This window comes from Hylobates moloch, unplaced genomic scaffold, assembly GCF_009828535.3.
Source record: "Hylobates moloch isolate HMO894 unplaced genomic scaffold, HMol_V3 SCAFFOLD_19, whole genome shotgun sequence".
Classification (NCBI taxonomy): Eukaryota; Metazoa; Chordata; class Mammalia; order Primates; family Hylobatidae; genus Hylobates; species Hylobates moloch.
In genome coordinates, this window is record NW_026652294.1 from 42613827 (window position 1) to 42640267 (window position 26441).

The window sequence follows — 26441 nt, forward strand, 5'->3', positions numbered from 1 at the left end:
AATTGCAAATTGTACTGCTATAAACGGGCCTGTGCAAATATCTTTTTCATATAATGACTTCTTTTCCTCCAGGTAGATACCCAGTAGTGGGACTGCTGGGTCAAATGGTAGTTCTACTTTTAGTTCTTTCAGGAATCTCCACACTGTTTTTCATAGCGGTTGTGCTAGTTTACATTCCCATCAGCAGTGTAAAAGTGTTCCCTTTTCATCACATCCACACCAACATCTATTTTTTTTATTTGTTTGGTGATGGCCATTCATGCAGGAGTAAAGTGGTATCGCATTGTGGTTTTGATTTGCATTTCCCTGATCATTAGTGATGTTGAGGATTTTTTCATATATTTGTTGGCCATTTGTTTATCTTCTTTTGAGAATTGTCTATTCGCATCTTTAGCCCACTTTTTGATGGGATTGTTTGTTCTTTTCTTGCTGATTTGCTATAACTAGATTTTTAAAACAGTGTACCCAATAACTGTCTATGTTACTAATTATCTTCTATGATATCATGCATAATGTTTAATTGTGTGGATGCACCAGGATTTGACTAACTCATCCCACTGTTGGATATTTGGGTACAGTTGGTTATTCATTTATTAAAGTTGTAGTATAATATACATGCAGTACAATGTACAGACAAAAAGTATACATAGAGCTCGGTGAGTTTTAACAAATGTATACACTCAGGTAACTACCACAATACCAAATATTTGCCATCACCCTAGAAAGTTCACCTGTCCCTCTTTCCAGTCAATACATCCCCATTCTCCTGCCAGCCTCAATCACTGATCAGCTTTTTGTCAATATAGAGTAGATTTGTCTTTTCCTATAAATGGAATTACATAGCATGTTCTCTTTTGTGTCTGCCTTTTTTAAAACTTAGCCTAGTGTTATTGAGATTTATCCATATTGTTGCATTTGTTTCCAGTCTAATTCTTTTTATTGCTAGAATTCCATTGTATGAATATAACAGAATTCATTCATCCAGTCCCCTAATGATGGTCTTTGAGTTATTTCTAGTTTCAGACTATTATAAATAAAGCTTGTATGTACAGTCTGATATAAGTTATTCCATGGACGTATGTTTTCATTTCTCTCGAGAATTGCAGGGTCATCAGTAGGCATATGTTTAATGTTTGTAAGTAATAGCCCAGCAGTTTCCAAAAGTGATTGTGTAATTTATACTCCCAGTGGCAGGGTAATAAAGTTCAGTTGCTCTACCTCGTCACCAAATTGTGAGTTTATGTTGTGGGTCTTTTAAATTTTTACCATTTTAGTCAGTGTGTTTTGGTATCTCACTGAAATTTTAATTTGTCTTTCCCTGAAGATTTATACTTTTGAATATTTTTTTCATATGCTGATTGGCCAATTATATGAATTCTATAAAGTGTCTAAGTGTTTTTCTCATTTTAAATTGGATTGTTTGTAGTTCTAGGAATCCTTTACAGCTTCTGGTTACACATCTTTTGACAGATACGTGTATTGTGAATATCTTCTCCAAATTGGTGGTTTACTTTTTTTCTTATTGATATATTTTGATGAGAAATAGTTTTAAATTTTCATGTAGTGTGATTTCCCTTTTTTCCTCTTGTGGTTAGTACTTCTGAGTCCTAAGGAAACTATCTACTCCAAAGATTGCAAAGATATTCTTTTTTTTTTCTTTTAGAAGCTTTATAGTTTTAACTTTTTTATTCAGGAGTATTATCTATCTTGAATTAATTTTTGTTTAGGAGGTTACAGGAGTTGAGTTCATTGTTTTCCATGTTAACATCTGATTGTTCCCATACTGTTAAAAATAACTTTCCCTTTTGAATTTTTTGGCACCTTTGTTGAAAATCGATTAATTGTGTAAAATATTAATATAAAATATATGTGGTAGAAAATACCAATGCCACTTGTTCTTGATTATTGATCAAGAGAAAATTGATTATTAGTAAGTCTGAAAATCAGGTTCTATATGTCCTGCAATTTAGTTTTTCCTTTTCAAGGTCACTTTGACTAGTATAAGTTCTTTACATATCCACATAAATTTTAGATTCAGCCTGCCAATTTCTAGGGGAAAAAAAGCTAGATGTGATTTTGATTGAGATTACATTGAATCTGTAGATTAATTTGAGGAAAATAAAGACCTTAACAATATTGAATATAGCAATTCATGAACACAGCATATCTCTTCACTTAGTTAAGTCTCTAATTTTTCTCTGCAATGCTTTGTAGTTTTAGTGTAGAAGGCTCACACGTTTTCCATTAAATCTAGCACTAAGTTTTTTATGTTTGCAGTTCTACAATAAATGGAATTGTTTTATTAATTTTATTTTCCAATTACTATCAGGTAGTGTATAAAAGCATCATTGATTTTTACATTTTGATATCCTGTGATCTTTCTAAATTTATTAGATGTAGTAATTGCTTTGTAAATTTAGGATGATGATCTATGTAAATAAGTCATTTGTTAATATGCAAATAGACACAATATTACCTCTTTATTTCCAATTTTTTATGTCTTTATTTTTTTCTTTTTGGCCTTATTGCTCTGGCTAGAACCTTCAGTATAACATTGAAGTGGTGAGAGTAGAAATGCTCGCCTCATTTCCAATTATATGGAGACACATTTGGTAATTCACCATTAAATTTTTAGCTGTAGGGTTTTTTGGATGTTCTTTATCAGACACAGGAAGACCCCTTTTATTCCTAGTTGGCTAAAAGAATTTCATCATGATTAAACATCGAATTTTATCATATGATTTCTCTGCATCTCCTGAGGTGGTTATATAATTTTATTCCTTTTTTCTGTTAATGGGCACATTGTTCCTTTTTTTTTTTTCAATGTTAAACCCAACTTTGCATTTCTGAGATAAATGCACTCGGTCATGTCATATTAATCTTTTCATGTATTATAGAATTTGCTTTGATAATTTTAAAAGATTTTTGTACATGTGTTTAAGAATGACATTTATCTTCTACTTTTATTTTCTTTTGATGTTCTTGTTTTGGTGTTAAGATTATGCTAGCCTTATAAAATGAGTTGGGAAGTATTTCCTCTTTTATTTTCTGAAAAAGTTTGCGGAAGGTTGGTCTTGACTCAACCTTAAATGTGTGATAGAATTCACCAGGGAATACTTCTAGACATAGATGTTTCTTTTGGGGAAAGTGTTTGATAATTATTTCTTAGATAGATGAAAGACTATTTAGATTTTTTGCGTTAACACCTTTATTAGTTTTGGCAAGTTTTTTTTTTTTTTTTCAACAAACGTTTTCATTTTATCTAAGTTTTAAAACTTACTGGTAAAAAAAATTGTTCATAATTATTTCTTATTATCATTATGTGTTGACAGAAGAGCTGAGGCATGGCTTGCTTGTCTGACATAATGTAAAAGAGTCTTGGAACATGTCCTGTGTCCAGGGTCTAAAACCCTTGTGGCCTATGGAACACCAAGCTCTGTGCCAAAGGGTGGAAGGCTGCCCTGCCACACTACAATCTAAGCCCAGGGCATAAAACCCCTTGTGGCTGGAAGAGAACCCAGGGTTCAGGGCATAAAACCTCTTGTAGGCTCTGGAATGTGTCCAGACTCACTGGCCCCTTGCTCCTTGCTCTCCCAAGATCATAAAGTCATTGTATCTTGAATTAGAAGAACCTGTTCTCCCTTATCTCAAGTAGCAGAGCATATGCTAAACCGTCACAGCTACGCTTGATGCACCGCTACCTTTCTATCTTCATCTGTCTACGCCTACATCCGCACTTCCTCACCACCTGCTTCTTTGTTTGATTACCAATAAATAGTGTGGGCTCCCAGAGCTCAGGGCCTTCACAGCCTCCAAACTGGCGTTGGCCCCCGGACCCACCCTGTGTACTCTTGTCTTATCTCATTCCTTTGACTCTGCCGGACTTCGTAGCCCCCATGACCTGGTGTTGGGTCTAATCACCCCAACATTATGTGTCTATGGGATCTGTAGTGCTGCATCCTTTTTTATTCCTAATATTGGCAATTTGTGACTGTTTTTCTTCGTCAGTTTTGCTAGAGATTTTTTCTTTTCCTTAATTTTATAAATATTTTCAAAGAACCAAATTTTGATATTGCTAATTTTCTCTCTTCATCTATTTTCTAGTTTATTAATTTATATTTTTTATTATTTCATTCAAGTTATTTTAGGGTTAGTTGTTTATCTGTTTTTAGCCTCTTTAGGGTATAAACTTAGGGTCTTGATTTTAAGCCTTTCTCTCGAATATGGGCTGATGGTGATACTAGTTGCCCTTTTAGTAGTGCTTTAGTTTCATTCTACAAATTTGATCTACCTCATTTGCATTATTATTCAGTTTTAAATGTTTCTTTCTTTTTTTTTTTTTTTTTTTGAAAGTCTTGCTGTGTCCCCTAGGCTGGAGTGCAGAGGTACTGTCTCGACTTACTGCAACCTCCACTTCCCAGGTTCAAGCAATTCTTGCACTTCAGCCTCCCAAATGGCTGGGATTATAAGGATGTGCCACCACACCCAGCTAATTTTTGTATTTTTAGTAGAGATGAGGTTTTGCCCTGTTGGCCAGGCTGGTCTGGAACTCCTGACCTCAAATGATCCACCCGCCTTGACCTCCCAAAGTGCTGGGATTACAGGTGTGAGCTACCATGCCCAGCTCTTGTTATAACTTCTTTTACTCAGTGGTCACTTTGAAGTTTGTTGTTTAATTTCCATATATTCAGAGCTTGTCTGGATATCTTTAAAAATTGATATCTAATTTAATTCTATCGTGCTCAGAGAAGATACTCTGTAAGCTTTCAGTCTTCGGGAATTTGCTGAGACTTGTTTCATGACCCCGAATATGGTCTATCTTACTGAGTGTTCCTTGGAGACTTGACAGTAATGTTTATTCTTCTTTTGTTGGGGGCAGTGTTCTATAAATATGAATTAGTTCAAAGCAATTGATAGCATTGTTATGATCTTTTGCAGGCTATGTGTTCTATCAATTATTGAAGGTAGGGTGTTAAAATCTCCACTTACAATTTTGGATTTGTCTATATCAATTTTAGTTCTGTTAAATTTTTTTTGTCATGTGTTTGAAGTTCTGTTAAGTTCTGTTATAATAGCTATAAATTTCACATTTATAATTATTATAAATGTGTAACATTTTATCACATTTATAATTATTACAACTTCCTGATTGACCATTTTATCATTTTGAAATTCCCTTTTTATTTCTAATAATACCCTCTTGTTTTGAAGTCTATTTTTTTCAGATGATAATATAGCCTTTCCTTTCTGATTCATTATTCTTACTGTTTGTATTTTGCATCTTTTCCTACCAATTTAACTTCAACCTATTTGTTTCTTGGATTGAAATTTCTTGTCTTTATAGTCGGCATATAATACAAATTTACTTCTTTAAGTCTAACAACTCTGCCTATTAATTGGAATGCATAGACTGTTTACATTTAATGTAAGTATTTGTATGGTTGAATTTAGCTCTACTAAATTTTGCTTTTTGTTTTCTATTTGCTTCATTGCTTTCTTGTTCCTCTGCTCTTCCATTGCCACCTGCTTGTTGGGTAATTGTATATTTTTTAGTATTCTATTTTAATTTCTCAATTGGCATTTCAGCTTTACCTTGTTGCATCACAATTCTAGTGGTTGTTCTAGGTTTCAGTATGCCTCTTCAGCTTATCACAATCTACTTAGACTTTTCCTACAGAAACCTTGCAAAAATGTGGTGTAATTTAAGCTCTCACCTGTTTTTTGTACTGCTGTTGTGTGAGATATTTGTATATATGCACACACATAATATATAAATAGTAAAGTATATGGTATTTGTTAATATGCATATTGAGCCCCACAATGCAGTGTTATAGTTTTTACTTTTAAAATTTAAGAAAAAATATTTACAGTGTTTTATATTTACTCACATACTCATCATCTTCAGGCTTGTTATTCCCTTTTATAGATATAAATTACCTTCTGGGGATTATTTCTCTTCAGCCTGAAGAAATTTATTTACTATTTCTTCAAGTACAGTTCTGCTTATGACATATTCTCTCAGTCTTTATCTAAAAATGTCCTTATTTCATATTTTTTTTTTTTTTTTTTTTTTTTTGAGACAGAGCCTCCTCTGTCACCCAGGCTGGAGTGCTGGAGTGCAGTGGCGTGATCTCAGCTCACTGCAAGCTCCTCCTCCCGGGTTCACGCCATTCTCCTGCCTCAGCCTCTCCAAGTAGCTGGGATTACAGGCTCCCACCACCACGCCCGGCTAATTTTTTATATTTTTTTTAGTAGAGATGGGGTTCCACCATGGTCTCGATCTCCTGACCTCATGATCCACCCGCCTCAGCCTCCCAAAGTGCTGGGATTACAAGCGTGAGCCACCGCACCCAGCCTCATCTTTGTTTTTAAAGGACAGTTTTAAAGGACAGTTTCATAGTGTTTATAGTTTATAGTTTTGCTTTTCTTTTGGAAGTTATTTCATTATCTCCTACCCTCCAATGTTTCTTATAAGAAGCCAGTCATAATTTGAATCTTTGTTTCTCTGTATGTAATGTATTATTTAATCTCAGGCTGATTTTACTAGATTCTTTTTTAATCTTTGATATTTTTTCAGCACAGTGATAATATTCCTAAGTTGGTTTTCATTGTGTTCTTCATGCTTGGAGTTTGTAAGTTTCTTGAAACTCTTTTTCACTAAATTTTGTGAAATTATGATATTCTTATTTGCTAATTTCAATATCTATGTTATTTTTTGAGTCTATTTCTTTTCTCTTAATGAGACAGAAGTTTAATTTTCTCTCACATAAAATAGGTTTGATGAGTAGGCTTTCTAGGGTTAGTATGACAACTATGAAATCAGAGACCTACCCAGATTATTTTCTGAATCTGTTTTTAGTGACTGTTTTCTCTCCTGGTTAAATGGCACATTTTTCTGCTTCTTTGTATGTCTAGTAATTTTTTTATTATGTGCTAGACATGTTGGAGGCCACTTGAATGCCTCTTGAGAATCCAGATTTTTTTCCTTTAAAGATTTTGATTTTTGTTTTGGCAGGCCACTAATTTGCTGATGGATCACCTTGATCCTGTTGAGGCTCACTTTTTAAGGGTCTAAAAAGGACTTACTCTGGAATCGAGCAGCTCTAACTTATGGTGTTTCCAGGGTCTCAACTGAATTCCTGGGTTATCTGCAAGTTTGCTTTATTATTTCTGATAGAACCCTAACATATTCCAACACTGTATGGCCTACATAATTTCCATTCAGCTTACAACCCTCTGCAGCTATTCTTTACTGGTCTTACAGAGCCTTGCTCTAAACATATATAGCTGATTCCTCAGTCAGACTCAAGAGGACCCAGCCACCACAGCAGCACCAAACTCCAGATTCTGTCTTCTCTGCCTATCAGCAGGAATGCTGTAACTAAGCTCCACTAACCTATGCCATAATTTGAAAAGGGCCTTTGGGTAGAAAGCCAGGTGGTGGTGAGGCTCACCTTGAGTGTGTCCCTTCTTTCAAGGATCACATTTCTTGTTCTGTCTGTTATCCAGTTACTCAAAGCAATTAATTCTTTTATTATAATCAGTTCTGTGTTTGCAGAAGAAGAGCAAGTACAATCTCACTCTCTGCTGTTGTGGTTAAAATCAGAAACCTGAACTATTTCTTCCTACGTCATAGAAAATTCCAACATGTTTGTTTCTTAGACCACAATAGATTTGAGGCAGTAAACAAAGGTGAAAGATATAGATATTATATTGATAGCTTGACAGTAAGAGAAGATAGAAGAATTATACAAAGCAGTCATAAACACTAGAAGTGATTAATGCTGAAGCAAACAAGCATATGCATCTTAATACCTGAGAGCAACTCTGTCTTGTCACTGTGTTGTGATTTGCATGATGATGGACTTTAAGTCACGAAGAACATCTTAAGTCTACTTAGGAAAGAAAGGTGTAGGTATGGCATTTTAGAAATTGTAGAGTTGTATTACCTAAAAGCAGGATCATGAGATTGTTTAAATCCAGGGAGATTTATAACATGGCAATACATCCTGAAGAGGTAAATATGAGTCATCTAGAAAAGTTACTTCTGCAAGTTAGTTCCTGCTTTTTCTGAAGATATTAGATAACTGGAAAGTTGCTGTAAAAAGTGTTAATACTGCAAATGACAAAGAGTAAATGGGATGTCTGTACTTGGCATTGCTGAGCATTTAGGCTTCCTTTCCTTGAAGCCCAAACCTTGTTACCATGGTGATGTTTGGACGCCAGTAGGTCAAGAGTGTGTCATGTAAAAGAGAAGGTGGGGAGGAAGGAGGGGGGAGAGAGAGAGAGAGTGAGAGAGAAACATTTTTTATTTATTTGTGTGCATTTTCTAAATCACTAAGTAGGATTGAATGCCAACTGCAAAACATTTCAGCTCATTTCTAAGAATTAACCAGAAAATGCTTTGCTTCTTTGAACCTGAAATTTTTATTAAACCTTGGATCTTAATACTGTCTACCCTTAGAATTCCTTCCTCTGCCTACCCTCACTTCTGCCCTGATGCAACTTCCTCCACAGTATATCAACCAGCACTTAGGAAGCAAACACATTGCATCCATCAGCATTGCTTCTGAGAAGCTGGGCCAACCCCCTCCTCCTTCCGCAGGGACAGGTTGCCCCCTATATTACTGTCATGGACTAACTTTGCCTTCCTTTCAATCAATGGTAATACTCGTTAGGCAGAGTGGATTCGATACACATGTAACTGCAAATTCTCCACAAGAGTTTTTTTTCTCCATGTGTTGTTATTTTGACTGTTGATTACACCAGTTCTTTCATGCTATTAAACAAGGTTTATATCCTTTCTTCTTCCTTTTATAGGAAAACCTGGGTCTATTTTCAGCAGACCCAACCTCCAATACCTGGAAGGCTTATGTTAACTCTATTGACAATATGTTGCTGAATGGATTCTTTCTTGCCATTGAGTGCTCCCTCAAGTATCTTCTGGAAAATACTGGTACTTACCGGCTTATGGATGTGGGTTATTATTGGAAAGATAACGACAGTAACATTTGTTGAATTATGTTGAAGAGCAGCTGAGTGCTCTGTGACTTTTCCCAAAATGTTGTAGACCTTTTGTGAATGATACACAGGAAAATAGAAGAGGTATCGAACTTCTAAATTGTTCAAAGACAAAACATTTCTGACGCTTAAAATTAGATAATAAACCAGGCTGTAAGATAGTGACGCACATAGCAAAAACATAAAAGTGAATTCACTCTAAATCAAGCTTCGGTAAAGAGGAGTGACCAAGTTAAGAAGCAGGAAGCACTGTTAGTAATGAAGGCAGAAGGCTTCATCCAAGCTTGACTTATGGCAATGGGTGGGGGACATTCTGTGCCTTCAAGCTTCATGTACTTTATCTCTGTAGCCTTTTGAGAACACAAGGAGATTGTGTCCGCCAGGTAAAATGGAAGAAACAGAAGTTTTTCTGAGTGAGAGTCACACAAGAAGTAGGGGAGGCCGGGCGCGGTGGCTCACGCTTGTAATCCCAGCACTTTGGGAGGCCGAGGCGGGCAGATCACGAGGTCAGGAGATCGAGACCACGGTGAAACCCCGTCTCTACTAAAAATACAAAAAATTAGCCGGGCGTGGTGGCGGGCGCCTGTAGTCCCAGCTACTCGGAGAGGCTGAGGCAGGAGAATGGCGTGAACCCGGGAGGCGGAGCTTGCAGTGAGCCGAGATTGTGCCACTGCACTCCAGCCTGGGCGACAGAGCGAGACCCTGTCTCAAAAAAAAAAAAAAAAAAAGAAGTAGGGGAGGAGGTAATTTTCAAAAGAAAAAGAAAGTGTAGAACACAATGGGCATTCTTTGAAGCTTTTAAAAAATGGTTAAAGGCTTTGAATTTATAGTAGACAAACCGGGGTAAGGTATACAGAGTGAAAGATACAGAAAGGGCTAACCTTGGCTAGTAAATGATGAGATGGACAGTGCAGAAGAATTCAGGACTAAAAGTTGAATTAAACCTTCACATTCTGGCAGATTCTGAGTTGCTTAGCAAAGAACCTATAGAAGGATTTGTCAAAATGGAAAGGCAGAGGTAAATAGTTTGAAGCTAGAGGATGGAAGTAAGACGAGAGTTTTTAAGAACTCAAGGATCGAAATGAAATACTGATGTAAAATAAATAGTCCAAGGCCAGTGTCCAGATATCCAGCCCATAAAAGAGACTGCATGCAGACACCTAGGTTGAGAATCCAGAAGGAAGCAAGGCCCAGCACTGAGTGTAGCCCCAATGGCCACCCCCATGGTCTTGATAGGTAGAATGGCTGAGGTGTGAGGCATGGTCTTTGCTTGCAGGATACAGGGGTTTTCCAAACTAAGGAAATCAACAACAGGACTCAGGAAATCCAGCATAGTTAGCAAGGTAAGAGATCATCTTCTGGAGCCTGGGAGCAACAAGCCAATGGGGCATGGAACACGGGCACCAAGTCTGGACAACTGGCTCTTACAGACCAGCACTGGTGGTGTTCACCTTAGTGAACTGACCAAGCCTCCTCTAATGCTGGAGGTTCAGGGGGCTTCATCACTAAGCCCTCCCTAGAGAATCTAGGAAGACACCCCAGCCATAATTGGATGCAGGCAGTGTACTAGAAAAGGTGCCTAAATGACTTCATCCTTGACCAATGGCTCTCTGGTTCTCCTGATCTGGGCTGTTTGATGTGCCATTTGTCCACTTGTGGGAAGGACAGAGTGGGACCAGGGGATGGAGAGAAGAGATGGCAGTCTTTCTCCAAGATTACCAAAGTTTCCTTTGCTTTATGGAAATAGGAGGACAGGGGAACACATTTTATTCACAATATAGAGGCCCTTCGAATTCTCCTTTGAATGGGCAGGAGCCGAATTTATCAGTTGCCTGATCTGAAGCACTATAGATAAAATTTAAAAGGCACTGGTTATCTAAGGGGAAGTAAAGGAGCCTAAAGGGGCCTTTGAGAAGAAAATCATGGTGACACCTTGCAGTGGCTCAGTTGGGTGGCTTTTTCATCCTAGGTCCACCTTACCATTTTGTCTGGTCAAACCCACAATAAACGAGGATAAGACCCTGGAAAATGGTAGAGCCACAGGATAGAAGGAACCTGTCCACCAAACTGGAACACTCACCTCGGACTGTTAACCTGGAGGGGAGTAGACTTCTTTGACCTTTGGAGTCTAGAGCAGAGCAGGGGCTTCTGTGATGTTGAGGGCATTCCCAAGGTTTGGGATGGTCTCCCTGTCATCTCTCAACCCAAACTCTGCATAGGTTATATGCTTCCCACTCCATAGAGAAATATCCCTCCTCCTCTTACCTAGTAAAATGATTTACATGCACCAAGATTGTGGAACCAGGACAATCTGCTTTGGATGATAATTACATTGGCATTACATCCAGTGTAGAGATTACAGTCCCATGTCAACATATGGGACAAAAATATCATATAGTCAAAACATTCTGTCAAGTCTTTTGAATTCTGTAAACTATATGCAACTTTATCTATTAATTTATAAGTACATAATATGTATATTAATGCAGAATATGTCATGAATACATATATAAAGCAAATTATAGGTGATTTTATAAGCTATACTATTTTATAAACTTAGAGTAGTTTTTATAAACTATACCATTTTATAAACTCATAGTAGTATAATTACTTTGTTATTGGTAAACTTGTATTCCCTTAAGTTAAATATTGGGACTCTCCTGAGTCCAATCTTGTGTTCCCTTAGTTAAATATTGGGACTCTCCTGAGTCCATTAATGCGAATTTGTCGTCCCTCCAGTTCCGAAGGCAAGGCCCTATTCTTATGTATTTTGAGTATACTGCAGTATTTTACTTAAGGTGAATGGCTAAGCTGTGGTAACAAAAACTCCATCAACAATATGGTTTGAAGGACAGAGAAGTCTACCCTTGAAACCAAGAGTTGAAAGTGAGTGTTCCAGTTTGGTGGGCAGGCTCTTCTGTCCTGTGGCTCCACCATTCTTCAGGGCCTTATCTTCATTTCTGGGGTTGAGCTGACTCAATGCCATGTCCAGGCTCTAGTCTGGTAGAGGAGAAAGAGACTGAGTACAGAGAAGGATCACCTGCAGTCTCAAGAGTCCCAGCCCACAAGTGGCACCATCATGTTGTCTTACATCCACTGGTGAGGAAATTTCATTGCCACACCTGTCTGAAAGCAGGGCTGGGAAATCTGGTCAAATTCCAGTTATTACTCTATTTCAAGGGAAGAAGACAACCATGGATTTCAGTGAATAGTCTCTGCCACCCACAGTATTCAGCCCATAACAGGCTCCTAAATATAACTACAATTGAAAAGTCATATAAAAATAAGTGGTTATTGATAAAAACTTTAAGCATATATCTTGTTCCTGGAACATCTCGCTCTGTGTTGTATTTTGATTTAAATTTAGCAAGGCAAGTTGACCTAGTAAGTAATCAGGGATTTGTTAATTATTCATACTGTTTTTAAAATTTTTATCAGTACAGGACCACAGCAATAAATTATGTCTTAGAAAAGGATACGGAGCAGAATAGGCAGAATTGTAATTTCTCTTTGTAGTTTGTGTCTGAACATCATTGACAGGCCTGCCCCTATTCACCTAGAGCGATCAGTGGAATTGCATGGTTTGTGCCTAGGAAGAAATCATCTGCTTCCAAGAAATGGGCTTTGAAAAATCATCCTCTTCTCGGCCGGGCACAGTGGCTCATGCCTGTAATCCTAGCACTTTGGGAGGCCGAGGCAGGTGAATCACGAGGACAGGAGTTTGAGACCACCCTGGCCAATATGGTGACACCCCGTCTCTACTAAAAATACAAAAATTAGCCAGGCATGGTGGCGCACGCCTGTAGTCCCAGCTACTCGGGAGGCTGTGGCAGAAGAATCGCTTGAACCCGGGAGGTGGAGGTTGCAGTGAGCCAAGATTGTGCCACTGTACTCCAGCCTGGGTGACAGAGCCAGACTGCATCTCAAAAAAAAAAAAAAAAAAAAAAAATCAATCTCTTCTCAATCAGAGGCTGGACTGTCCCCCAGGAGGCATTTGAGAATGTAGAAGGGGAGTGGCTTGGGCTGATCCGTCACTAGGATGTGCTGCACGAAGACAAGCAAAGTAAACATCCTGCAGTACCCAGGAGAGCCCTGCACCAGAATTGGCCTATTCAAATGTCAGTGGTTCCGCCGCTGAGAAGCACTGCAAGACTATCACCCTCACATTGTATGGGATGTAAATAAATTTTACATTTCCGTTTCCCTACAGTCTAGCAGCTTATCTGAAGAAAAGCATTGCTCTGGATGCTTTTAAAACAGTCCTCTACTTTGTCCATTTTATCCACTCTTTGTTTTGTTTGCTTGTTTTCCGTGTTTTTCAGAGTGTAAGGCAGGACTTACCCCAATATTTGAAGCACAGCTGAGTCTAGCCATCCCAGAGCTAGTTTTCTATCCATCTCTGGAGTCTGGAGTGAAGGGGGGTTTCTATGACATTGTCGAGGGTCTCGTCACCAGCATTTTCAGGATATCATCTCTGGTGCCACGGCTTTCCCCACAAAACGGCTCTCCTCACTATCAGGTACTGGAGCTGCAGCCATGCTGCCCTCCAACTGTGTCTCCTCCAGCCGAATCTCAAACTTCCTGCCACGCACTGGTGTAACCTGCCTACCGTTGTCTCGCTTCCCCAGGTCGACCTGGACGGCATGCCAGATTTGGCAAACATGCGGCGCACGCTCATGGAGAGAGTCCAGAGAATGATGGGCCTCTGCTGTGGCTATCGGAGCACCTTTAGCCAGTATTCGTATCTCTATGTGGAGGACCAGAAGGAGGTTCTGGGTCGGTTTCTGCTGTACGGGCACATCCTCACTCCGGAGGAAATTGAAGACCATGTGGAAGATGGCATCCCAGAGAACCCTCCCCTCCTTTCTCAGTTTAAAGTGCAAATTGACTCCTATGAAACGCTCTATGAAGAGGTGTGCAGGCTGGAGCCCATCAAGGTGTTTGACAGCTGGATGAAAATTGATATTCGACCCTTTAAGGCATCTCTGCTGAATATTATTAAGAGGTGGAGCCTCCTGTTCAAACAGCATCTTGTGGACCACGTCACTCACAGGTACAATAGTTGTTTTCACTTTCTTCCAGCATGCTAGGCTGCGAGGAACACCATGTTTTTAACCTTTTTTAATATTTTTTCCCCATGGGTATGTTGGTTAAATTAAAAATTAAGACAGCTGGTTATAGGTTCTAGGCTTTTGGACACCATGGTAACTTAAGTCCTGCCCTTTTCTTTGTTCACCAGATAAGGCCTCTTTGTTTTCTTTTCTGTTTGACGTCCAGTGTGTGAAAGGCAGATGGTTAAGTGGTAAGGAATATTAGAGTCAATAATAGCAGATCCAAGCTCCCTTCACAGCTCCATGCAATCTCTTTAAGCTTGGGAAGCAGAGGGGGTCTAATGCACTTCTTTGTTTTCCTTCTACCTCTTACTTCTTGTCTCAGATTATCCAGCTGGGCAATGTGGATGTCACTAAAACCCTGTGCTCCTGACTGCCTGTCTGTGCCATTCTCACCGTGCAACAGGCTGGATATGAAATTCTGTCTGCCCTACTGTGACCTAGACCACCCAGCCCAGCACTAGGCTCTCTAAGCCAGAGCATCATCCTCTGAATGAATAATCCATGTAGTCAACAGTCGCCCGGTCACTTTACCTTGGCCTGGTCCCCAGAGACCCACCACAATTAGAATCTCATCCCCCATCTCAGAATCCCATTGGGGACCACCAGTCCCTCTGCACAGTGATCACCCTTTGAAGTGCTGGATGACACTGCAGGGAGGCCAACCTGACCCCCTCCTCAGTTTAGTGCTGGTTTTGCTTAATGCTGCCACTGCCTTGCTCCATGATCTGGAGCCATAGGCAGAAAAAAAATGGTAGCATCGAGAATTTTATCTATCTACAAATAAACTTTGAGAGATTTTCCAAGGGTGATGTTCAACCACCCTAGGAAACCCCAAGAATGCTTTGTAGGGATTTTTTTTTTTTTTTTGAGATGCAGTTTTGCTCTTTTTGCCTAGGCTGGAGTGCAATGGCACTATCTCTGCTCACCACAACCTCTGCCTCCTGGGTTCAAGAGATTCTCCTACCTCAGCGTCCTGAGTAGCTGGGTTTATAGGCATGTGCCACCACACCTGGGTAATTTTGTACTTTTAGTAGAGACAGGGTTTCTCCATGTTGGTCAGGCTGGTCTCAAACTCCTGACCTCAGGTGATCTGGCTGCCTTGACCTCCCAAAGTGCTGGGACTACAGGTGTGAGCCACTGCACCTGACTGGGGATGTTTTAAATAGGGCTTCCTGTGTATTCTTCCACATTCATGAAAGCTTTTCTTCCCTGAGGAACTCAGAGGCAAGAAGAGGAAATGCTGATGGGTGGTAGGACTGTGACAGATGCCCCAGGATGGAGCACTGTTGGAGGGGACAGCTGCTTTGTGGTCCCTTTCCATTGCTAGGTCTGGTAATCCAAGGATAAGCAGCATGTTTCAAAATGCATGTTTTATTATTCAGGCACAGCAAGGCTACAGAGCAGCAGATGACTCCCATAAAAAGATAGATTATTACTCATAGTTCCCAGGAGAACAGTATATAGCAGATAGATTATTACTCACAGTTCCCAGGAGGACAGCGTATGGCATGCCACACAGGGCCACAGTGGCGAGCTCCAGGGTCTGTCAGGAGGCAGAGGGAGGCAGAGAATACAGGCAGGAGCCTTTGTTGTGAGTTCTGTGGGAAGGAATAGACAAGGCATGGCAAGCAGGCTCAGGATTGGCGAGTCTGAACATTTCAGTAGCTCTAGGGCACAGAGGCTATTCCAAATTGTCTGGGACCTGGCCTTGGGCTGATTAGGGCAGGGGGATAATGGCCCAGAGCATGAGAGCCCCATAGAGGAGGTGGTTGGACTCTGGAATAGTTGGTTTGCATATGGAAAGTGCGCTCACGGCCAGCCACTGCTGTCTCAAGGAACTGCTCAGCCCGTGCGAAGAAGTCCCTCCAGAGTTTCTAAGACCCCAGACGTGAAAGGATCAAAAACACATGGTTGATACAGGATGTGGTAACAGCAGCTGCCATAGGCATCAACCAGGTGGGCTTTAAAGATCTAATGAGGTGGGTTTAACACGATGAACACACAGTAGAGCAGCTAGGAGGCCTGACTTTTGTGTCCTTGGATCCCTATGTCCTCACCTCTGAAAGAAGACAGCCCAACTGGATTCTTCTAATGTGTCTTCCGTGTTCTAGCTTTAACAGTTGGTGATTCTAGAAACTGGCTATTGTGTTAACACTTTAGGAGAAGATTTTATTGTATTCTGGAGGATTAGATAAAATAGAAATAATAAAAAAATTATCATTGTCTCCTCTGTGCCATGTAATTATGTGATTTCCACCTTTCGTTAATAGGTCAGGATGAATCCCACCTTACGTTGCATTTTAGATACTTCATTCACTACCAGAAGTCCAACCCCCTTTTATTACGTAAATTCTCATCCCATTCAGCTCTTCCTGCCCTAATCTGACTCAATCCCTACCCCTGCACTTGCAAAGCTTTCCCATGCTCTTGCACCAGACCTCAGGATCTTACAGCAGCAAATGCCTACTGCCCCTTTCATCTTGTCTCATCACCGTTTTGCTCCAACTGAAACCTGGCTCCCTTCTGAGGACACTGCTTCCCCTCCAGCCCTCCCAAGTGGAGGCCAACTTTTCTCCTATATCCCTCTTACCAATAGGCCTGCAGGTGGGTGAGGTATGGTTGCTCTTCGGTGCTGCTTCCAGACCATTTTACCGCCATCTTCCCTCAAAATCACCAGCTCTGCTGACGTGAATTCTCAGACAATACCAGCTGCACTCTGCCTTGCTGCCGTCACCCACCAAGCCATTAGTCCCTCTTCCTCACCAGTGCAGATCTTAGTGTCTGGCTCAGAGGTTTCCCTTCCCACCCTTCCCACTTTCTGCTGATAGTCACCCGCCATGACCCAGCATCCACAGAATTTCCATCACACTGGCTCTTACGCTGTTGACCTCCTCCCTCCAACACCCTTTGCTCTGCCATACCTCTGCTACCTACATCTCTTCTGCGTTCTCAGTGGGGCTCAGAGAATGATGGGGAAGTAATTGCTCTGCCTTCAGAAGCTCAGGTTGAAGCATTCCACTCCCTGGCCTCCACCTGTTATCTTTCCACCTCACTTACTTGGCAACACTGCCGCCCAGAATTCTTCAAACCCATCAGGATTTCCAATTCATTGACTCCCCTGCTTTCTCAGAATCGATCATCCTCGGTTCCTATTCCCTCCCATTCCCACCTTGTAAAACCCTGACTGTTTAAACTCAGTGCTCCACGCCTTTCCTGAGCAATTCATCCCTGATGAAGCAAAATCAAACCAGTCTTCTGACCAGTCCTGCATTTCATTTGTGAACATAAAATTCAGGTAGGCCCTTCACATTTTCCTAGACACTTCTCAATTCTCTCGGACTCCTGTTTCCTTCAAATATCTTCTCTGCCTTTATGACTCTGCTTCTCATTTCATTGAGAAATTAGTATCAATCACAAGAGAACTAATTCACCTTTTCACCAACAAATCTACCAACATGCCTGCATTTGAAGCCAGATATTCAACCACCTCTCCCGTGACTGTGGATAAGCTGTCCTTGCTTTTCTAAGTCCAGCCTCTTTCCTCTCACCTTAGGACTTACCTTCTTAAATATTCCCTATCTCCAACATTATTAATTCTTTCCTTTACACGTTCTTAGTAGCATGTGAGCATATTGTCATATTTGCCACATTGAAAAAGAGAAAGGAGTATGATCCCACAAGTCCTTCTAGCTACAACACAATTTTTTGTATGCACTCCTTTACAGCAAAATTTCTCAAAACATGTGTTTATATATATATATTTTTTGGTTCTTCACCTCCCATTCTCTCTCTACAAAAAGTTTTATGATGAAATATAACATACATACAATTTAGAGAACAATGTTAAAGAGAATATGTGAGTTTGCATCATCCAGCTAAGAAACAGAATATTGGCTATATTTTAAAGTTTAAATCCTTCTCCCTCCTTGCAAGATGTTACTAGTGTCCCAAATGTGACATAATCCTTCCCATGCTTTTCTTTATCGCTGTGTGTGTGTGTGTGTGTGTGTGTGTGTGTGTGTGTATGTATATGGATATATATACACGTGTGTATGCATATGGATGTATACATATGTATATGCATACACACATACCTATATGGAGACTTGCATTAAAACTTCATAAAAATGAAATGATATTATTGTATGCCATATATTTTTCTGTGTTCTATTTCTTTCACTCAGCATTATGTTTGAGATTTATCCAGGTTGACAGTATAACAGTAGTTCATTTTCACTGTCGTAGAGTATTCCCTTAGATTAATGTACTACAGTGTATCTGTCCATTCCATAGTTGTTGAACATTTGGGTTGTTTCCAGTGGTTTTGCTCTTCCCTAAGGACACTGCTTCCCTTTTAACAATGTTGCTGTAAGTACTCTTATATGTGATCACGGAGTGGGCAAGCATTCCTCTAGGGTGTATACTTAAGAGCGGAATTGCTAAGTCAAAGAGTATGCATATAATGCCAAGCTCCTTCCAAGGTAGAGACAGCCATGGGTGAAAGCTCTTACAGCCTAACATCCTCCCCACCTCTTAGTATTGATAAATTGTTTAATCCTGGCCACTCTGGTGGGAGTGTAATAGTATCTCACTGTGGTGAATATTTTGCACTACTCTGAGTATAAAAAGGTCCTCATCTTTTTATGTTTTTGGTGAGTCATTATGTTTCCTTTTCTCTGCCTATTCATATCTGTGGCTTATTTTTCTACTGGACTTTGTTTTTTTCCTTTTTGAAATTATGATTAGGAATTACTTACATATTCTATATCTAGTCCTTTGCTATTTTATGTCTTGCAAATGGAGTCTACCATTTTGTGACCTGTCTTTTCACTCCACTTATGGTGTATTCTGATAAACAAATTCTTAATTTTGTGTGGCCAAATGTGTCCAACTTTTCCCTTATGTTGTTCTTCTTTTGTCTTGTTAAATAAATCCTTTTTTTGCCCTGATATCCTAATGATACCCTCCTGTATTCTCTTCTAAAAGTTTTAAAATTTTATCTTTCACATTAAATAGTCCCTTATCTAGCACTCATGAATATGAAGAAATCCTAATTACTGTAGCTTAGTAACAAATCTCGATATCTGGCAGGGCAGGTCTCCACCTGGATCATTTTCATCAAGAATATCTTGACAGTTCTTGGTCCTTACCATTTCATATAAATTTTAATCATCAGTTTGTAGAAGAAAAAAATCTGTTGGGATTTTAATTATATTTGTAGTGACTATAGACCAATTGGAGTAGAATTGATGATACTGAGTATTCTTGTCCAAGAAAATGTTGTCTCTTTAGTTATTTATATCCTTTTTATGTCTTTCAGTGAAATTTTGTAATCATTGTCTTTTAAAAATTTGCATATTTTTGTTCAAATATATTCCTCAGTATTTTGTTTTTCAGTTCCTAGTATAAATAATATTTTTAAATTATATTTTCTGTAGAAATGGAATTTATTTTGTACATTGATTTTTTATCATGCAATCCTGCTAAATTTAATAATTTTGATAATTCATCTGTACATTCTTTGGTGTTTGCTATGTACATGGTCATCATCTACAAATTTATGACACTTCCTTCTTCTCGGTCTTTATGCTTTATATCGCTATCTCTTACCTTACCACTCTGGCTAGGACTTCCAGTAGAATGTTGAATGAAAGTGGGGATAACATACATCTTTGTCTTGTCTCTGATCTTAAAAGGAGTGCTTTTAACATTTCACTGCTGAGTATAATATTTGCTGTGAGTTTTCTGTGGATTTGCTTTATCTGATTTTAAAACTACCCTTCTTTTTCTAATTTGTTAGGAGTATTTAGCATAAATGGATGTAAAATTGTATCAAGTGTTTTATCTATGTCCATTAAGATAATTCTGGTTTTTCCCTCAAGCTGTTAGAGTGGTGAATATATTATTTGGCTTCTAATGTTAAAACAACCTAGCATCTGAGATATACCCAACATAAAGTATTATCTTTTTCAGTATCCTCTCTGGCTTATTGTGTTTGCAAATATTTTTTTTAGCATTACTGCACCTGTTTGTGATTGAATTTGGCCTTCAATTTTCTTTTTTTTTTTCCTGTCTGTATCTGATTTTTGGTTTTGTAATTTTGCTAGCTTCATAAAACAAGAAGTAATCCTTCTTATTTATTCTCCAGAAGAGTTGATGTAATCTTGAAATTTTCTGATCTCTGAGAGTTTGATTTAAATTTCTTATTGAGCCATCTGGGATTGGGATTTTCTTTGTAAGAAGATTTTAGCCTATAATTTATTTAATGATTATAAAGATATTGAAGTTTTCTATTCCTTAGTAAGTCACTTTTAGTAAGTCATATTTTCTAGGAATGTATCCATCTCATGTAAGTCTTCAAATTATTATTTTAAAATGGATAAGATCCTCTCAACTGTTTAATCTCTGCAAAGCCTATGGTGTCTCCCTCTTTTCATTTCTATTCTTTTTTTTTTTTTTTTTTTGAGATGGAGTTTCACTCTTATTGCCCAGGCTGCAGTGCAATGGCGTGATCTCAGCTCACCACAACCTCCACCTCCCGAGTTCAAGTGATTCTCCTGCCTCAGCCTCCCAAGTAGCTGGGATTACAGGCATGCACCACCACGCCTGGCTAATTTTGTATTTTTTAGTAGAGACAGGGTTTCTCCATGTTGATGAGGCTGGTCTCGAACTCCCGACCCCAGGTGATGCTCCCACCTTGGCCTCCCAAAGTGCTGGGATTACAGGCGTGAGCCACCACCCCCGGCCTTCTATTTATTTTTATTTGCGCTTTCTGGTTTCCTTTCTTAGTCTTGCCAGACGCAAGAAACTATCTAATAAACTCATTGATCTTATTTATTATAGTTTTATTTTTATTTCAATAATTTATTCTTTTATTATTTCCTTTACTACTTTGGATTTATTTTCTGTTGTTTGGCTAACGTTTGCTTGTTAATTTTGAGTCTTTTGTCTGTTTGAATGCTAACATTGAAAGTTATAAATTCTCTTCTAAATACAGTTTTACCTCCATCTTGCGTTGTAGTATGTAATACTCTCATTATAATTTAGTTCTAAATACTTTTAATATTAATTATAATGGGTTTAGATTTTTTAATTTTTCAAATGTGGGACTTTTCTAGTTACAGTTTTTTTTATTAATTTCCAACTTAATTGTGCTGTGGTTTAAAAATGATGTGTCTAATAACAAGCTTCTGAAATTTGTTGAAGTTTGCCTTATTCAATCTAGTATATTCAGTTCTTATACATTTCTGGGCATATTTGAAAATAATGTATATTCTATAAGTACTGAGTGGAATGTTCTATGTATGTCTATTGTCCAAGTTTGTTAATTATTCTATTCAAATCTACTGTATCCTCACTGCCTCTTTTTAATCTACTTAATCTATCATCATTTACTAAGATAATTGTATTAAAAATCTTCCATTCTTAGTGGTATATTGTCAATTTCTCCTTGTAATTCTGTAAATTTTTGCTTCATATATTTTAAGGTTATGTTATAGGCATACAGATTTTGACTTTTTATATCTTCTTGGAACATTGAGCCTTTTAACCAAACATTAAACATCTTCTTTATCACTAGCAATATTTCTTGTACTAAAGTATGTTCTGTCTTCTATTAATGTAGCTAAAACAATTTTTCTTTGGTGATATTTGCTTGGTGCATCTCTTTTTATCCTTTGGCTTTCAACCTTGCTGTACCCTTACATTAGAAGACATTTTTATAATCAGCATAGAACTGATTGTTTAAATCCACTTTAGCAATATGTATTTTTTAACTGGAGGGTTTTTTTCATTAACATTGATTGTGGTACATTTTAATTTAAATCCACTATTTTATTATGTTCTTTTAGTTTGCTAATCTTTTTCTTTTTCATTGACTTCCTTTTTTGTCTGCATTGGGGTATAATTTTTCATATTTTCTTTTATTTTCCTTATTCCATTTTTTCCTCTGCTACTTTGAATGTCATGCCATGTAGTTCTACTGTTCTAATGGTTACCACTGCTATTTTAATAAGCATCCTTAAAATAAATAAATTAATTACTATTTTTAGTCTCTTCACAATGATTAAAAGACTTTAGAATAGTTTGATGTCTCCTGTTCATCCATCAAATTATATTCTATAATTCCTAGTAATTTAGATTGTTCTCTATTATTTATTTAAGCCCCAGGAACTATATATATATATATACTGAATGTTTTTTATTTTTTTTTTTTTTTTTTCTTTTTTGAGATGGAGTCTCATTCTGTCGCCTAGGCTGGAGTGCAGTGGCATGATCCCAGCTCACTGCAACCTCTGCCTCCCGGATTCAAGCGATTCTTGTGCCTCAGCATCCTGAGTAGCTGGGACTACAGGCACACACCACCATGCCTGGCTAGTTTTTGTATTCTTAGTAGAGACAGAGTTTCGTCATGTTGACCAGGCTGGTCTTGAACTCCTGACCTTGTGATCTGCCCACCTCGGCTTCCTATTTAGATTTACCAACATACTTATCATTAATGCTCTGTAGTCCAGATATCCAACTGAGGTATATCCCATTAGAAGTTCCTTTAGTAAAGGTCTATTGATGAAGTGCTCTCATTCTTTCTTTGTCTGAAATGTATTTATTTTGCCCTTGTTCTTTAAAAATAGTTTTGTGGAGGGAAGAATTCAAGAATAACATAAGTTCCCTTTGATTATTGAAAATATTATTCTACTTTGTCCTGGCTTCCATTTGTGTTGCCGAGTAGTCAGTTATCACTCTAGTTTTGTTTTTGTACTGTCGTTGTTTTAAGAAACTTGTCTTTGCTCTGAAGCTAATTTTAAGATTTTTTTTTCTTTTGGTAATCTGTAGTTTCATAGTGAAGTATATATATGAGGATTCCTTTATACTTATTCTGCTTGGGATTTGTTGGGCTTTCTTGATCTCACATTGAGTGTCTTTCAGCAATTCTAGAAGATGTTTAGCCAGACTCTTCTCAAATGTTGCTTCTTGTTTGTTCTATTTTGTTCTTCTGGCACTTTTGTTATACTTATGTATGATGTTTTCATTATCTCCTATCTTTTAATAACTTGCATATTTTTCCTTTTTTCTCTTTCTACCCTGCAGTTTAGAAACGTCTCCACATATATCATATACCAGTCTAATCCACTTTCACCTTTGTTGAAATTTAAATTATAATTATATTTTCCATTTTTAGATCTTCTACTCAGTTATTTTATAATTTTGCTTGCTTGTTTTTATTCTTTGATATTTTTCATACTTTAAGCCTTCTCATTTATTACTTAAGTTTTAGAACATGTTTATTAGAGTATAATCTTAAGACAGCTTTTGATTTGTCAACTTAAAAATGTTTGTTTCTTCCTGCCATATAGTAGAGTGATATAAAGGCCTACTGAAAATTATGAGCTTCTTTCTCCTGGAATTGTCCATCAACATATGATCATTTATGCATTGCCAGCAAACACCTCTTAGAAGCTTTTTCTATGCTTCTTTTCACAAAGCAGTGCTATCGCAAGCCATAATTCTCATGTTATCCACTTCATAAATTTTGCCACTTCTCTGAATCTAGCATTCAATACAAAGGTTCTACACACTATCACAGATTTTGAGTGTGCTCGGAGAACCTCTGAAATGGCCTCCATTCTTGATTCTATCCAAATTACACATTACATTTAGATGTCGTGTCTCCTCCTAAGTCTCCTCCATCGCAAGATAGGCCTCAGTCTTTGCCATTCATAACCTTGACACCTTGTGCAAGAGGTCACATTCTTAACATCAGAGCATAGTCTATGTAGAGTGCTTAGTCAAGTGTTGGGCATGTGGTAGGATTTTCATAATGATAGATATTTTTGTTGGGGAAATCAATACATCTGCCTTTCGAGAAGTAGAACGAGAATGGTTCCTCATATTCTGTTTGTGTTGATTAGCTTGGCCAACCTGGAAGCGTTTATAAAGAATAGTGAGAGCGGCTTACTCAAGAAAGTTGAAAAAGGAGATTTCCAAGGCTTGGTTGAGATCATGGGACACCTTATGGCTGTTAAAGAACGGCAGAGTAACACTAATGAGATGTTTGAGCCCTTAAAGCAGACTATTGAATTGCTGAAGACCTATGAACAAGAATTGCCAGAAACAGTGTTTAAGCAGCTGGAGGTCAGTGCATTTATGTCTTCCTTATAAAAGAAATAGAGGAAACATTTTAGGATTTCAGAATGGGGTAAAGTGGGGTACAGCAAATGAAAAACAGGGCTTGGAGCTGCAAGATCCGCGTTTTGGAACTATAATGTGTAGTGTATTTGTAACGTCTAGCAAATTCTGGAAACTCAATACATATGGGAGAAGGCAATGCTGGAGATAGATGGGAGAATTAAGATGGATAATTTTTTTCCACAGAAATGAACCAATGTTTTGGTTGAGAAAAAAAAAAAAAGCAGATCTGAAATATGTTAAGATGGTCCAAGAGGTAATGTGGGACATAAAAGAAAATAACCAAGCAACCCTGAAGAACATAGAAAAGGGAAGGGGTTAATGTAGCTTCAGTAGAAATATGGTAGAAGCAATAGAAACTGAAGATTGTAGAAACATCTTCCTTTAAGAAAAATCTAAAAGTCTCTTTAGCATTGCAAGTTTTCACAAATTTAGAGGGCTTAGAGGACCAGAGGTTGAGAGCAAGAAGGTTAGTGCTGAGTGAGCAGTAGGTAATAGTTGACAGCAGCTGCGGAAGGAAGTCGAGGAAGAGTGGGTGGAGGGCAGATTGTAGGGAATGGGAAGGTGACACCACCACATCATCATACCATCTTGTAGCACAGATGGAAGCATCTGGGCTCTGTCCAGCTCAGGACTATGGGAGAGGAAAGAGCACCTTGGGAATCTGACCACACTGAGGTTTCCTTTGCAGGAGCTGCCTGAGAAATGGAACAACATAAAAAAGGTGGCCATTACTGTGAAGCAGCAGGTGGCCCCACTGCAGGCAAATGAAGTGACACTCCTCCGCCAGAGGTGCACAGCCTTCGATGCAGAACAGCAGCAATTCTGGGAGCGATTCCACAAAGAAGCCCCGTTCAGGTATGGGCCAAACACTACTGCCTCTCTTTCTCTGAACACTGCAGTCTTTGAGTCATGGATAATCTTTTTGTTGGGCGTGTGTATTCTTCTAGCAGCTGCAGCCCAGTTAATAATCTTCCTTCCCATTTAGGACCTTTGGTTGAAACGTGGTGCTAATGTGGACTGAATCCTATCATGACCTGTATGAAATGGCCAGGGATTGTAGAAACCTCTTGCCTTAAAAATATGCATATATATATATATCTAGAAGCATCTTTGTGCCTGCAAATTTATAAAGGGATGATAGGTGGTATAATTACTAGGATTTTACTAAACCTTTAGCATTCTAAGTTCTCACAGACTGTTCTTTTGGTTTTAAAAAGTGGCTGATTGAATTTTTAAAATTTTACAGAGCATTTCATTTTGGCAGCATAAAGGAAGGATTTAGGTGAAGGTTTTCTTCAGGGGGTTTCTCTCTGCTTGGTTCCGACACCTCCCTGCTTGTTATGACAGGTCTTTACATAAACAAAGCAACTCTAGGATCGGCAACACCATTCATCCGTGCCCACACTGCACATACTTGGGCTCCTTTCTCAGGGATTTCCTCCCGTGGTGAAGCAGTCTGCTTCTGGTCCACAGCTCAGCATCAACAGCTCCAACCAGGAGGCCAGGCTGGCGCTGAATGGTCCTACATCTGCTGATGTGCCAGCTAGATTGGGTGCCCTTTGCCCTAACGCTCCAGCTCTGTGATTTGTTTACTGTTTCCTTGAGCTCCATTTCTTGCTGGGTCTCCTCTATAATGTTGGGTAGACAGACTTCGAAATCTCCAAACTGGAAAATTCTCGATGCTCACAGTGAGGAATATTTTCGTTTTCATTTTCAAAGGTTATTTGCCCACAGAAATAGTAAAGCAACAAACCAAGCAAAAAAAATATAACTTCATTGGAACGAAGTCCAATAAAAATTAAGCACATAGATGCTAGATTCAGGTGGCCTGGGGTCTAATTTCAGGTCTTCTACTTACTTCTTATGTTATGACAAAGTTACTTAATACCTTTGTGCTCCAGATTCTTCATCTATAAAATGTAGATAATAATAGTGTCCACCACATATAGTTGTGGGCTGAATTAAAGAGATCATTCTTGAAAGTGTGTAGCATTGTGCCTGGTACTATGGTGAAAAACCATACTGGTTTGCCCAGGACTGTTCTGGTTGTTGTCTGGGAGTTTTAAAATCTCTCCAGGTGATTCTAAATGTGCAGCCCAAATGGCTGCACATTGCTTT

The 26441-nt window shown here is 38.6% G+C and overlaps 1 protein-coding gene across 1 annotated transcript in view; it reads left to right on the plus strand.

Annotated features, from left to right (window-relative positions):
* DNAH9 (dynein axonemal heavy chain 9) overlaps positions 1-26441 on the plus strand; it is a 370372-nt gene that overhangs the window by 57535 nt on the left and 286396 nt on the right. Inside the window, exons 15-19 of the mRNA XM_032140114.2 lie at positions 8821-8956; positions 13344-13540; positions 13650-14074; positions 24044-24266; positions 25012-25178. Coding sequence (XP_031996005.1) covers positions 8821-8956; positions 13344-13540; positions 13650-14074; positions 24044-24266; positions 25012-25178 — 1148 coding nt within the window. The remainder of the gene's footprint in view (positions 1-8820; positions 8957-13343; positions 13541-13649; positions 14075-24043; positions 24267-25011; positions 25179-26441) is intronic.